The 15,490-nt window shown below is 40.6% G+C and overlaps 1 protein-coding gene and 2 non-coding genes across 3 annotated transcripts; 1 reads left to right on the forward strand and 2 right to left on the reverse strand.

Annotated features, from left to right (window-relative positions):
* The first annotated feature begins 253 nt into the window (after nucleotides 1-253).
* TRNAR-UCG (transfer RNA arginine (anticodon UCG)) lies at nucleotides 254-326 on the forward strand. The gene has a single exon. It is a non-coding gene; the product is annotated as a tRNA-Arg (tRNA).
* A 2,875-nt stretch (nucleotides 327-3,201) lies between these two features.
* Nucleotides 3,202-3,295, reverse strand: TRNAI-UAU (transfer RNA isoleucine (anticodon UAU)). The gene is made up of 2 exons: nucleotides 3,258-3,295; nucleotides 3,202-3,237 (listed from the first exon to the last, which is right to left on the reverse strand). It is a non-coding gene; the product is annotated as a tRNA-Ile (tRNA).
* A 3,532-nt stretch (nucleotides 3,296-6,827) lies between these two features.
* Nucleotides 6,828-15,490, reverse strand: GPX5 (glutathione peroxidase 5). Its single transcript, XM_069563751.1, has 5 exons — nucleotides 15,410-15,490; nucleotides 12,452-12,605; nucleotides 9,415-9,532; nucleotides 8,835-8,934; nucleotides 6,828-7,723 (listed from the first exon to the last, which is right to left on the reverse strand). Exons 1-5 carry the CDS (start codon nucleotides 15,488-15,490, stop codon nucleotides 7,517-7,519), a joined length of 660 nt encoding a protein of 219 aa, XP_069419852.1. The 3' UTR covers nucleotides 6,828-7,516.

A 15,490-nucleotide genomic window follows, 5' to 3' on the forward strand; every position in this document is an offset into this window, starting at 1 on the left:
ATGCAAGTGTAAAATTTTGTCAAGAAAAGAAATTTGGTGTCAGGCTAAGGGTAGGAGTTTGGAGAAAAGCAGAATTTCCATTTTGCCCTAGTCTCTAACCATAACTTCTTAAAAGAAGTTACTTGGGTTTTGTACCAAAGACACCACCTTTTAAGTAAAATTGATGGGAAAGGTATTTTTCATGAGTTGCAGTTAACAAGAATAGCCCAGATTCTCAATACTTGTAAATTTTTCTTTCACCTTATGAGCGAAGGACCACGTGGCCTAATGGATAAGGCGTCTGACTTCGGATCAGAAGATTGAGGGTTCGAATCCCTTCGTGGTTGTTTCATTTTTCACACTCCGGCTACCTTTACCCAGATATCACCGTCCCAGAATCTCCCTTTGGTTATAGGTGATTCAGTAAGTGGGGTCGGCGCCAGCCTTCTCTTTGTACTGTAGGAGTCCTTGGTCAGGCAGGTACGCAGGTGTTGGGGTTGCGAAAAGCGCCAGCCTTGGCCTTTTGGAGCCTCCTCCAGGAGTTTGGGTGGACCCAGTGAGTGAGGTGGGTGCCACAAGGCACGAATGTCAAGGAATTCTGCTCTTCCCATCCGATAGTGTCTGGACGTATCTTATTTTAGCGTACGACTCTTCCGTTGGTTTTCAGGTGCCGCTCTGTACTTTGACGCTGAAAATGTTGATTTGCTTTTTGGAAGTCAGTTTAAATGGCGCCCCCTTTCGACAGGAAAACTTGCCACATTTTAAGCAGCTGGCTCCTGATTCACGTGGATGCCACCTGAGAGGAGCGCCGTCTTTCGGTGGGTTCTCAGAGACCAGCTGTGGGTTCTCCCACACGTTGCAGGATGAATCAGTTGAACGTTAAGCAGGATCTGAGGAGCCAGGGTTAAAACAAAAACCTGGAACCATGAGAAGAGACCAGTCAGGCAAATTATAATGAAGAGGGAGCTTCTGCACAAGTGGAAAGAACGTGGTCAAATACATTTGAATATTTAGGCGTAATGGACACATTCATATAACAATATGACGGCTCAAGTTAGATTCAAGCAGAAATTGAAATTTTGAATGGTCTTAAACTATGAAATATTTTGAATTAGTTGTCAAGTCTTCCTACTGAGAAAATTACATGTCCTTCCGTTTGCTACGAACTTCTTTAAAACATTAAAAGAAGAAATAAATCTAACCAGACACAGCTCTTCCACAGTATAGGAAAGAGAGAGAGAAAAAAAAAATCCACAACTACTCATGCCGAATGCTGTAATGATTTTTTTCCCGTGAGTGTACTTCTTTAACAGCTTTATCGAGGCAAAATTTTCTTAAACTGCATGTATTTAAACTTATAGTTTGACATATGTATAACTCATGAAACCATCACTACAAAAGAGATAATGAACACAGACACCATCCTCAAACGTTTCCTCAGGCCTTTTTGTAATATGCTCATCTGTTGCTGGATTTTGTTTGTTAGTATTTTGTTGAGAATTTTTATGTCCATGTTTATGAGAGATATTGGTCTGTAGTTTTCTTATCTCATGATGTCTTTGTGTGACTTTAGCATCAAGGTAATAATGGCTTCCTTTTCCAATTTTTATAAGAGTTTGTAAAGAAATAATATCAATTTTTTAAAAATGGCAGAATTTAGCAGTTAAGATGTCTAGACTTGGGCTTTTCTTTATGGGTAATTTTACTCACTAAATCAATCTGCTTGTTATGGATTCTAATTCCATGCTAAATGCTTATGTCAGTCATCTACATCTTTGTAACAAACCTCACCCACATTTTGTGGGTGACTTAAAACAACACTTAGTTTTCCAATTCGGCAGGTCAGTTATTGGGCTGTGCTCAACTAGGCGATTCTTTTGCTGGTTTTGCTTGTGGTCACTCATTGATTGCAGTTTTCTGGCAGCCTGACTGGGACTAGATGGTCCAAAATGTTCCCACTCACTGTCTGGGGTGTCCTGTGGAATGGCTGGGATGACTGAGACTCTCTCTTCACATGATCTTCAGTTCTTCAGGAAGTTAGGTAGGATTTCTTCACATGATGTCTCAGGGTCCCAAGATGGCAAGAGGAGAAGTTATAAGGCTCTTGAACCCTAATATTGAAACTCCCACAACATCATTAGGACAGCATTCTATTGGCCAAATCACAAGGTCAGCTCACATACAAGGAGGGAAATAGACTCCACCTCTTTATGGTAGCTGCTGCATGATCACATTCCAAAGGGACATGCATAGTGGGAATTTGTGACAGGACTTGGTGACTGAACAACAACAATCAATCAATCGAACAATGTTTTGTTATCTCATTTAACACTAAAAACAACACTGTGAATAGCCACTATTGATATATCTTGGTAAGTAAATTATCCATTACCACTTCTTTACCAGTGTTAATCTGAATTGGTCTGTGAACCTTGTTTTGAACCTACCTTTGGAGAAGGAAATGGCAACTCACTCCAGTATCTTGCTTGGAAAATCACATGGACAGAGGAATCTGGTGGGTTACAGTCCATGGGGTCGCAAAGAGTCGGACACGACTGAGCGACTTCACTTTCTTTACCTGGTGGGCAGCTCAGGGTGGGGCCAGGGATAATGTAAGCGCTCCAAAATGTAGCAGCAGCTGAAAAAGCACTGATAGTGCTGAGCATTTAAACATGTACAATTACAAATTTTTGTAAAGCCAGAGAACTCCATGTCCTTGTCTCAGGATGAATCTGATAATGTTTAAGATCGAGAGGGTGAGATTAAGTGACCCACACACAGACTCCTGGTTCAACTCCTTTTCTGAGGCTGAGTTCCTGAGTGTCTGATATATCTACAGGCAGCATGGACTTATAAAGAGTAATAAGCACCTTAGAGGAAGCCCCGATGAGTGGAGAAACTGAGGAAACCAGGTTCAAATACAGGAAAATTTCTACTGAGATACGTTTAAAAACCAAGATCGTCCACATTTCACATAACTGACAAATCAGACGTAGTTTATTACTGTGAAACAGTCTTGGCAAGAGACAAAAGTTAAATTGCCAACGTGTCGGAAGAAGGAAGACACCGAAATCAGCGGGATGGTACTTAAACCATGCACGACTGTAAACAGAATTTTAAGACAACCTACAACCAAGCTCTAGAATGTCAAGCCCAACCGTTGATCTCTTTGTGGGGACCTCAAATTTAACCTGTCTCATACGGCTAGAAAGTAGTAAAATTTGCTCCAGGTGAGGCTCGAACTCACAACCTCGGCATTGCTCACAAGTGTACTGTCTTATAAGTACCGCGCGCTAACCGATTGCGCCACTGGAGCTCCACTAGGTAGGGGTTTGGGGAGGTGTAAGTGAATATACTTTCACAGATGAAGACTTGTTTAAGGTAGTCAATATTATGAATAAAATGGCGCCTTCTGATACGGGGTTTTCTCTTTGAATCTGATATGCAATTCACAGCAGCAGTCTTTGATCAGTTGGTATCAGCCAATCTGCCGCCGTTTCCCCCACAGTACAGAGAAGCAGCCTCGGTTGAGCGTCGCAGTCATCTCCATCTTGATTTTCCGCTCATATTCCCACGGCTTCTCTAAGTTCAAACTTATTTGAAAGCATTTGAATGTGGGAAAAAAATTACATTGGTTCCACAAAGGCAGGAAGCTTTCCACTTAGGAGTGTGTACTCCGTCTGTGTGACCACAGTGCATTTTCGTTGCTCCAAATTCCCGGGGACTTATCATCTCAGCGGTCTACTTTCTTGCATCACCTCTGCCTCGGCTCTGCCCTCCGCTCGGCCGACTTTCCCTCTGCTTCAGATGCCACCCGTCCCACACCGACCCAGTCACTGTTTTTTAACTTAAGAATGTTAAAATACTTTGCTATCCTGAAACATTCGGAGAGCTAATATTTCCTTTAGAAAAAGCACTGTTTTAAATGTACTAAGTTTAAATAAACTATATTAAATGCAATACAGACTAAGGAAATGCAGAAAAACAAAAAGGTGGTAACTTGAAAATTTTCTGAAGTCTCACACTCAGAGAAATATATTGTTTATATTTGTGGTTCATTTCAAGATTTTTCATTCTAGTTATACATTTTGGGACAAAAGAAACTCCCACCGTATGGATCCTGACACACTGTGAACCAGACGTGAGCCACAACTTCACTTGTTACCCGACCCCCATTACCTCCATTTTAACAGAGGGGCCGTGATGACACTTTGGGTCTTTCCGTATAAATATTCACTTGGACCTTGTTTCCAACAGTCCTTGAGATTTGGGGGGTTTTCTCTTTAGCAAGTCCATTTAGGAAAGAAATGGGGGAATTATATTCTACATATTTTCAGTGACTCTGCAGGGTCATCAGGAATTGGCTTCTCCCTTTAATCCAAGATGTCAGATCTGAAAACTGGTTTATGATCAGAAACTGGGCAAGGTATTGTGATTGTATTTTTAACTGGGGCAGCTACCCTCAGTCTTCTGATTATCCTTGATTTCTTCTGTGTAGACAGTGATATGCTTGTTGGCTGCCCATCTATTTTGTTTCTAGGGATGCTGTATTTTATTAACTGTCTCAACAATCTACAAAGGTGGCTACCTCTCTGAAATTGTCTTTCATTACATGAATTTTGCCCACCACACCCGGCGCATGTACATGCATACACTGACCAGGTTCTGACCAGCTCAGTGCTGCTATTTCTGGCCTGAATTGCTTCAAGATCCTATAATTCCCATTGCTGTCAGTGAAGCCACTTCTGTAGCAGAATCTCTTATCACCAGCACAAGTCCAATAGAGGACAGTCACCATGGAGCTTCTTAGTAATGGTAGTGTACCTGTCCCATCACATGCCTCCCCCCACCCTCAACAGAATATCCTTTGGCTCTCCTGTTACCAATTCATCCAGTGGGTTTTCCAATATTACATGGTAAATCCACTCTAGCATGTCCACTTCTTTGAATTTGTGATCCCTCCTTCTGCCATCAATGTCAAGAGTCCTGGCATTCTTAGCACATTTAGTGAGAGCTTTTGCTGTTTTAAGCAGGAGAATCCTAACAGTACATTGAGTTCTTGCCAGTGTATAAAAATTCTGTACTTTGGGAGAATGCTCTAGTATCAGTGTATTCTACATCAACTAACTTTGCATTCTACTCTCCTTGATCCAGAACACTTAGAATTTAGTTGTGTATGGAAGGATGCCGAATGTGTGGCAGAGGTACGTGTTTGGCAGAGGAGAGATCTCTGCATTGTCTTCAAGGAAGAGGGACTAACTAACCCTTGGTAAGGAGGATTGGGCTACTTCTAAAAAGCTGAAAGGATCTTGGGAAATCTGGAGATTTAGATGTTCTAATGTATCCCTTGGAGAAGAAAATGGCAGCCCACTCCAGTATTCTTGCCTGGGAAGTCCCATAGACCGAAGAGCCTAGCAGGCTACAGTCCATGGGGTCGCAGAGTCAGACATGACTTAGCGACTCAACAGCAACAACAATGCATCCCACCAGATGTCTCCATCCAATGTCTCAATATTCTGTTCTTTTCCAATTGAGGCCATGACCTAGGCACAGAAGATAATCTGGTTTGGGAATTTAACATACTTTGGAGTCCTACTATTCCTGTGATTAAATCTTGGAGCTGAACCTTAGCTTTTTTTGCCCTTGAGTTGCAGGATATGAGAGTTTTTTTATACCCTCCTATGGAGACTCTGGCTTTCATATTAGCCTCTACTTGGCTTCCTTTGTGACTCAGCTGGTAAAAGAATCTGCCTGCAATGTGGGAGACCTGGGTTCAATCCCTGGGTTGGGAAGATTCCCCTGGAGAAGGAAAAGGCTACCCACTCCAGTATTCTGACCTCGGTCCCAGACAGTTGGACACAACTGAGTGACTTTCACTTTATTTGATGAGATATCATCCTCAGCATTTAATCATCTCTCTCCAAGGCATCAATTTCTTCTACTGAAGAATTCTATTACATTATTATTACCATCTCTCCCATATTTATCAAGCACCTGATACATCACATCTGCTTTTGCATATCCATTGGTATAGCATCTCAGTTCAAGTTGGGTGAAAGTTTTAAAAATTGCTACATTGTGCTAGTGGCTGTGTTCCACTAATCCCTTTACTGCCAACCAGATGGATAATCCAGCTTCAAAAATATCATTTTAGGGACTTCCCTGGAGTCCAGTGGTTAAGACACTGCACTTTCACTTCAAGGGTATGGCTTCCATCCCTGGTCAGGGAATTAATATCCCCACTTGCTGCATGGGTGTTGCTAACAAACAAACAAACAAACAACCAAAAAACTCATCTTGGCATTTTCTTTCTCAGATGCTTTACCAACTACTGTATTTTGTGTTCCCTGGAAAGACTCCAAAATGGGGATTTGCATTCAGAAACTTTACTGGGGCACTATCTCAGGGTGAACACCTGAGAAGCAATGAAGAATCAAAATCTGTCAGAGGAACAAACTGGGCTGCAGTGCAAGCGCAGAAGGGCATTTGCCTATTCCTGGGGGTCTCCACCACTGGAATGGCCCTTTAGATGTGTCCCAAGTTGAGAAGTCAGATCTTGGTTGTTATACCTCTCATAGACCAATAATTAGATATAGGCTGCCCTTGGAAATGAAATGTGACCTTGACCTGAGACAATTCCTAAAAAGGGATGACAGTTGAGAGTCATCAGGTAACAACCTTCCAAGGATCTAGGAAGGTAAATCTTCTATCCAAAGGGTCCAGGTATTTAGTCAATACACCATCTGTGACAGTCACAGTGAGGAAGAAGAGAGAGAGAGAAAATGAGTTTGAGCTCTGGATAGGATTTGAAAACCACCACAGTGATTCCAGATGCTGTAGGAAACATTTTATTGGAGATAGTTGCAGGGCTGGTTCTGAAGCTAAGGGTTCTAGGGTTGAGAAGGGAAAGCCTATCTTTCAAAGGATGCTCTGACCAAGTGTCATACTCTGAATACACTAAAGATCAGACAGAGGAAAGTTTTTGTAGGGTCTGAATTAAAAAGAGGCTCTGACTGCCACCATCATGGAGATACTCTTCCCTTCATGTGAGGCAATTTCTTGCTCCCACTCTATCTAGGGCTCCTACAAAAGAGTGACAGATCAGTGGAGGCAGGGATGGGTGGGGTGTCATGGAAAAAGACTGATCTGAAAATATTTGGAAATTGACTTTACATGTTTCTCCTAGGGGAAGACAAATGTTATGAAGTAGAACTTAAATTGTATGGCTATTCACCGCATTGTCAATTCTACACATTTAGGGTAGAGAGAGAAGGAAGACTCAGAATGTGTAGGAACATGCTTTTTCAGGATATCATGGCAAATTGATCTATCCTCATGGATGAATTGGAGAAGGCAATGGCACCTCACTCCAGTACTCTTGCCTGGAAAATCCCATGGATAGAGGAGCCTGGTAGGCTGTAGTCCATGGGGTCGCTAAGAGTTGGACACGACTGAGCAAAGAGAATGTAGAGAAAAGATTTTTAAACAGGTCTTCAGGTAAAGAAGCAGGATGGCTCCTGCCCCCAACTTGATCTTCTTATTTGGTCTGGAACTGTTTCATGTATGCCAGAATATCTGCCTTGACTGTACTGACTGGAGTCCGATGAAACCAGCGCATGACAGGGACGCCATCAGGTCCCACTAGGAACTTTTCAAAATTCCAGCGGATGTCACGGACCATGATGGGTTCCCAGGATATATGTTTGATTGAGCCCATAAACTCAGAAGGGTGAGGACAGGATTGCTGCAGCAGAGAGATGGAAAAAAGAAATGATGGAATCATTTCTGCTCATGGATGATCCAGGCTATTTTCACCCACAGATACTCCACTTCTTCTTATGTTGAGATATGTTCATTTCCTATGATTCTTAATATATTCTCTGAATCACAACCATGCTAACTACCAAGAAAGTTGTAGATATTATAGCAAAAGTCTATTTCCTCTTTCTATCTCTCCCTGTGACCCCATCACAAAATCCTGTTCCTATGAATGAGATATGTCAGCTCTCTAGCTTTCAATTCCCTTTTCTACAAAGGGAACAGATTAGAATGTGGTTTCCTAGATCTTGATGCTCCATGGGCCAGTCATCTTTTGAAAATACCTTTTGGGGGCCAATATGGAGTTCCAGTGTTTTGTTTTGAAAAATAAGAGAAAAATTTTAAAACACCATTACTTCATTTAGTTTTAAAGAGATAATTATAAGAATAAATTACATATGTGTCTTAATCTTAGAATAATGGGCAGCTCTATAAATCAGTTGATGTTTATGAAACCCTCCTAACATTGCCCTGTTTTTTCAGTTTACTGAGTATATATAAAAATCTCAACATGGGTCAACCTTGGCCCACAGTTCCGCATTTAAGGACACTGAACTCTGATCATCTTTAAGGGCCCTTCTCAGCTCTCACGTTCTCTGTGTCTAAGAGCCAGTGTTTCATAAAAGGCACTTATTGCATTGTATTACATCTGCCAATTTTTTTTTTTTTTTGGTCTTCTCCAGTATGAACTCATCAAGGAACAGGGACAGCGTCTGTTTATTTTTATACCCTTATTGTTTAGCAAACTGCCTTATAGATAGCAGACACTCAACAAATGTTCCTTGAATGAATGAATGTCAATGAACAAAAGAGAATGGTCCCAGTGAAAGGTGGCATTCTACACAATGCTTTGTACCACAAAGCCAGAGCATCACAGATACTAACAAATTTAACCCTAGTCCCTATGCTTATAAGGAGATCTCTTCCAAAGAGTCCAACCCCTCCTCCAGGCAGGAGCCCTTGCGTCCGTTTCTACCACACCGACTCTACATTAGGAATATTAAGGAAGAAGCAGCTTAGGTCAGTAATTAACTCACCTTTAAGAAGGTGAAGACTTTCTGCTCTGTTTCACCATTCACATCCCCTTTCTCAAACAACTGGAAATTAGGTACGTATCCTCCTCCTGGACGGACGTACCTGCAATGAACCATAATGTTCCCAGGAAGCTCCAGAATATAAGAGAGAAAATTATAATAGGGTACCAGGATTTGAGGTTACGAAAAAGGGGAATCAGATATGGAGATATAGAAAACAGGGCTGAGAAGGGGAAGTAAGGCAGTTGGTAAACTTTGGGCTCCCTGACACTTGATTTTTCTCTATTCCACATGCTGTCACTGTCTCCCATCTGTATTGTTTCTGTACCAGCAACACCAGGAGCTATTTCTGTACTCGCATTCCTCCACCATCCATCCATGTCTCACTTCCCAGGGAAGGGGAAAGCATCTCTGACACAGCCAGACTCACATCAGTGAAGGCCAAATTTAAAATCAGTTAGTAGGTACCCCAAGCCCATTAACCCACTGCCCATCCTGGAAGTCCCCAACATGGAAGTGCCTCTGGAAATGGAAAAAAGGTAGACACAGACAGATCTCTATAGGGTTTTAAGTACGCACTTACTTCAGTCCTGGAAGGATTTCTGAGTTTTCTCCTGGTTCTTGCTTTCCGAATTGGTTACACGGAAATCCCAACACAACTAGGCCAAAGGGCTTCAGCTCCTCCTGTAGTGCATTCAGTTCTATGTGTAGAGAATGGACAATATGGTGGCCTGGCCAGAGAGCCTGCCTTGTGTATATAGACAGTGATCCTTGGAAATACCCATTTTACAGAGGGAAAAACAGAGGTCCAGGAAAAGGGGAAAAATATCTAAGTCAGAAAGACTGTTCATGGCAGGGCTGAAATGAGATACTAGATCTCCAGACATGTATACAAAAGCCCTTTGTTATAATGCAGTATTTCCCAAATCTGCAGCACATCAGAACCAGATGGGACCTTTTCTTAAAAATAAGGATGCCCAGATTCCTTTCCAGAAGTTCTTCTGCTTACATTATTCTGAGGTGGCTCCCCAGTCATCTTTACTATTCTAAAGCTCACCAGATCACTGCTGGTGGGATTGTAAAATGGTATAACTGTTATGGAAAATAATATGGAGGTTTCTTAAACAATTAAAAATAGAACTACCATAAAGCAGCAGTCCCAATTCTGGGCATATATGCATAAGAATTGAAAAACAGTCTCAGAGAGATATTTGCACATCCATGTTCACAGGAGCACTATACATAAAAATCAAGAGGTGGAAGTAACCCAAATGTCCATTGATGGATGAATGCATAAACAAAATGTGGTATATCCATATACAATGGAATATTATTCAGTTTTAAAATGGAAGGAAGTTTTGTCACATGTTACAACATGAATGAATCTTTATGCTAAGTAAAATAAACTAGTCATGAAAAGACAAACACTGTAGGTAAGATAAATACATGTGGTATCTAAAGTAGTCAAATTTACAGAAACAAGGTAGAATAGTGGTTACCAGGGCCTGGGAGAAAGGCGAGCTGTTATTTAATGGATACAGAGTTTCAGTTTTGCAAGACAGAAAAGTTCTAGAGATTTGTTTTACAACAATGAATATTTTTAACACTGCTGAACAGTCTTCTTAAAAGATGGTTAAGATGGTAAATTTTATATTTTGTCTTTTTGTACCACAATTTAAAAACAAAAATTTTAATTTCATTTTAATTTTAAACAAAACCACATTTAAACATCACTGACTATCATTTTGCCTTCCCTGATTGGTTAATTGGTAGATTGAATCTTTTTTTTTTTTAAAGGAAGGGACATGCACAATGAGAATGGACTTCTCTCCTCTTCACAGGCTAGTTCACCCTGGGTGGAGTGGGGGTAAATCTGACAGGGGCAAAAAGAAGCAGAGAAATTTCAAGTTGAGCTTTCTGGTGTTCTTTAACAATCTTCAGCATGTTAAAGACGCATTCTACCTAAAAACCCTCACTGATATACCAAAACACAAGCTTCTAATTGCCTTCTTCCTCAAGCTTTTCAGTTTGTTTCCCCGGACTTTTATAATTATCTTTTCACCCTTTGTGAGCCAAACATCTTCAGTTCCATAACAAACACTAACCACTCCCTAACTGAACAGTCTGCTCAGGCAACAGTGTCAACTGATATCTCCTCTAAGTCCTTTCATTTTTGTTCTCTGCAATATAAGATTGCTTTCCTATTTCCACATGGTTCCTAAGTACTTTTCCTCACATCCTCCCCTCTTGTCTTTAGTCACTATAGATAATAACTCCTCTAGGAAACAGACTATTAATTAGGAAACCTGTCTTCCAGTTCTTGAGAAACTATTCCCCAGTTCTTGCACCTATTACATAAAGAGTTGGAACTGAATAAATTGATTTTTAAAATCCTTATAACTGGCAAAATGAAGTATGGTCCAATAGAATATTATTCAATCTTAAAACAGAAGGAGGAAATGATCCAAACTCCAAGGTACCTTATTAATTTTAAAAAGCAAATTGGCAAGTTGTATTTATTACTTGTTTGGAGAAGGAAATGGCAACCCACTCCAGTATTCTTGCCTAGAGAATCCCATGGACAGGGGAGCCTGGCAGGTACAGTCCGTGAGTCAAAAAGAGTCAGACATTACTGACTATCATCATCATCATTTATTATATGTCATCAATTGGTAGAAAAGTAAAAAAAGGAATACATATATATTTGGTAAACATGATAATACTGATCATCAGAAGGGAAGGGAAACAGATGAAAAGACGTTTTACTCTATACTTTTTTATTACTTTAATTTTGAGCCTTGTGAATATAGTTCAGTACCTATTCAAAATATAATAATGAAAAACCTAAAAATGAAGTTCTTATTAGTTCAAATATAAGAAAGGCATCTATTTCTGATAAAAATTAGTCCTGTTCTTTATTTATTGGCTTTTAATCAAAATGGCCTAAGATATGAGAAAGATAACACTCTACCCTGAATAATGCACAGAGAGGGGAGAAATCTACACCTAAAGGAGGTGTTGAGGTTGGAGAGGAAGCGTTCGCCTCTCTTACGGTCGCCTCTCCAGCCCTCACTCCAGTCAAATGTGCTCCAGGGATAAAGCCATTTTTTCTTTTCCCTGTCTTTGTAAGTTACCTGGAAAAGTCTCAAAATCATCACTCCTACCTCCTGTATTTGCCAAGAAGACTTGAATCTTCAGAGAGGCTGCTGCTCTCAAATACATTATTGGTTCTCTTGGAAATCTCAGGAGCAAAGCAGACGCAGGACGTAGGAAGGGTCAGCAAACATTTTCTGTGAAGGTCTAGATTAGTCATTTCAGATGACCTCTGGCACCAACACTCATACTACTCAACTCTGTCTTGCAGTATAATATCAACCATAGACAATCTGCAAATGAATGGTCATGGCTGTGTTCAATAAAACTTTATTTACAAAATTAGGCCGACTGGATTTGCCCTGTGGACCATAGTTTGCTGACTCCTGACATTAGGGAATAAAGTCACTCGATCGTGAGTATTTGTTTGGATATATAGAATTAAAATTAGAATATAATACCAATATGACTTAAAATATAACAAGCTGGAAAATTAGTCCCAAGGAGATTTAGCTATGAACTCTTACCAGGATATTGAGCTGTCAGACCACAATAGGTGGCCACATTGACAAAAAGGACATGTTTGCCCGCATACTGCTTGAACTGAATGTGTTCCTTTCCATTAAGAGTAAAAGCGTCATAATCATAGATGGTGCCTTTCACATCTTTGTAGCAATCCATCTGGAAGATTTTAAAAAATCATAATTTTAGTAATAATAATTCCTAATGTCAGTATAATCTTTCAAACCATTTAAAGAACAACACATATATTAATTGAGATCCAGAAAACAAATAGGAGTCATCTAATGTGTCAATGACAAGACTGAAACTAGGTCTTGTGACTTGAAAGGCAATGGTATTTTTGAGGAACAGGCAGTCAAGTCTCTTTATTATCTTTGCAGAGGTAAAATACCAGGAACTGCTTGGATAAATGGAAAAAAGCAGAGATTCATGAGCTGGAATGGGATGGCCTGGAAGTAAGTGGAGTCAAACTGAAAAGCATACTGCCTTTCTTGCTTCTCTGAAAATGAAGCTACCCCTTGTCTCTTGGTTGAAGGCATTCTTGCCTGGATTCCCACAGTGAAGAGAAGGTTTTTAATTCCCAAGTATTTCAGGATAGCCTTATTACTTCTTTAACTTTCCCGAGGTCTTCTGACTTCCTGCCCCACTCATCAGCATGGTGGAGTGGAAAGAGCTCTACCTGGGAATCAGAAGCTTGCTCTATTGTTAGATTTCCTTGTGATCCTGGGAAGTTCTCATCCTTGGCCCTCAGTTTCCCCACTGGTAAAAATGAAGACATTTGTCTAGATTCCTATTAGATCCTGAAAGGCTTCCAGGTTTAACATTCTAGAATCTAATATTACTCCTACCTTGAGTAGTTTTCTCTCTCAATGCACGGTTACTCATATGATGGTCTTATAAGCCAATACTATGAAATTCTAACTTTTTGTAGCTGCCAGGAAAAGAGAGTCAGAGCTCAAAAATCCATCTGTAAGTAGGTCACCAAACTGTGTCTGGCAGCATCCAACTTATCACATGCCCAACTCCTTACGCATCATGCTCTAGCTATCTAATATCTACCTTCACCACCAGCTCCATCTACCTTAATCTTTATCCAATCTGTGGAACATATTTGAGCAAAGTTCCACATAATAGAAATGAGTTCAGCATGAAATTTTCATTGCCTGTCCTTAGGTTAAATTCTTCTACAGGCAGATCTCATCTTATCTCTCCTCTGTCTTTATCCATGCAGGGTCCATGCAGTACCCCAAATATGCTGACTCCACAGGGCTCACCAGCACATCCTGATTTCCTTCTCTATATCAGGGAAGCTGCTATAAATGGGTTCTGGAATATAGGGAATGTAAAATCCCAAAATATGAAAAGAAAGCTAACATCCAAACCACCCAGTCAGAAAAAGGCAGAGAGGTACTGTGACCAGAGAAAGGAGGGAAGAATATAATCTAATAAGAAAGGTCCAGACTTAAACTAGGATTAATCTAGACTCCCTGGAAATGCAAGGACTATAATAGATTTTAATCAGACACCATCTGCCCCACCTAAAGCAGTGATCCAACACAAAACCAAACCAAACTCTACCACTGATTGTATCCCTAGCACACTTAGCTACCTAGCTTTTACTCCTGGGGAGAGAGGCATGTTCTCTATGCAGGCTTTTGCACCTTTCCCTAAATGCATGCAAAAATACACACCAGCAAAACTGAGACATATATAAAGAGAACATTATATCAGAGTATCCATTCCTATCTCCATTATGCCTGGTTCCCAGCTAAACATTTTTAAGAATTTGCCTTTTTCCTGCCTTTGCTACTGTGCTGAAAATTCCTGAAAATCATGTTGGGTACCAGAATGCATGGCCTTAAGACTCTGATCTTGAAGACTCCTCTAGGTCCAGTCCAGCTTACTACTGATATTCATTGTTATTTCACGTTTATTTAGGTCTGCGTGATATGTCTCAAATATCTCCAGACTCGGCCTTTATTAAGCAAGTTCTACAGCCAAGGGTCTCCACACCCAAGTAGCCAGCACCAGTTAGCATAAACACTATCTCAACTTTCAAAAATAAGGAAAATCACTCAAGAGGTTATCTAATCAAGAGGAAGGAAGATCTTACTAGAGTTGCAATTATAGACCACATCATATGCACAATAATTTTTGCTCACCCTCCCACCCCATAACTGGGTGAACAAGTAGGTAAATCCTCTTATACACACATTTATGGTGAGAAAGCAGAGATTAATGGAGGTGAAGTGACTTGTCTAAGGCCAAAAATGATAACCCATTATGTGAATGAGAGTTTGCTTGCCCCTACCTTTTGATTGCTTTTTGCTTCTGGTTCTTCTAGTTTATTGTTGTTCTTTCCTAAACTGCCCCTGCCATTGTCATACACATGTTTATCAATAAGGCAACTTTTTTATTGTATCAATAAGCCATGAATTAGAGGCCAGAATTCAAGACTTCTAACTTCAGATCCAATTATTTTGGCCTCCAGTTATTTTTTTCCATGTTTTATGTTTCTCTGATAACTCTGATTTTATCCATCCCTAAAACTTCCACATTCATTTTTCCACCTCTTCATATGTTTCCTGCTTAGCTGTGTCTGAGATGACTCAACTCAAACTTTCCTCCAAACCCTAATCCCCACTCACTGTGATGCCCACTACAGCTCATGCCTCAGACCCAGCTCTGATGCATACTGATGCGTGGCTAGAAGGATGTCCAGGCAACCTCTACCTGGAGAAGAAGAGGAGAAAGGACCACAGTAAAAGGGTTCTCTTGTCCCTACCCATATTCAGCTCAAGGAACACCATAGAAGTGAAGAAGATTCGAGGAGAAGTGAAGAAATGTTTAGAGGGAGGAAGCAGAGGTCAGAGCCTTACAAGAAGGGCTGAGGGTGGGATCTTGGAGCAGGACCCAAGACTCCACCTTTGAACCTTGTCCCACCCTCTCTGGAAGTCACTTACCTTCTCTAGACTGTAATTTGTTTGCACAAAGCCAGCTAGGAGAAGGAGAAAAAGACAAGAGGCCCTTAACTGTACAGTCAT

Source organism: Ovis canadensis, chromosome 20 (genome assembly GCF_042477335.2).
Source record: "Ovis canadensis isolate MfBH-ARS-UI-01 breed Bighorn chromosome 20, ARS-UI_OviCan_v2, whole genome shotgun sequence".
Classification (NCBI taxonomy): domain Eukaryota; kingdom Metazoa; phylum Chordata; class Mammalia; order Artiodactyla; family Bovidae; genus Ovis; species Ovis canadensis.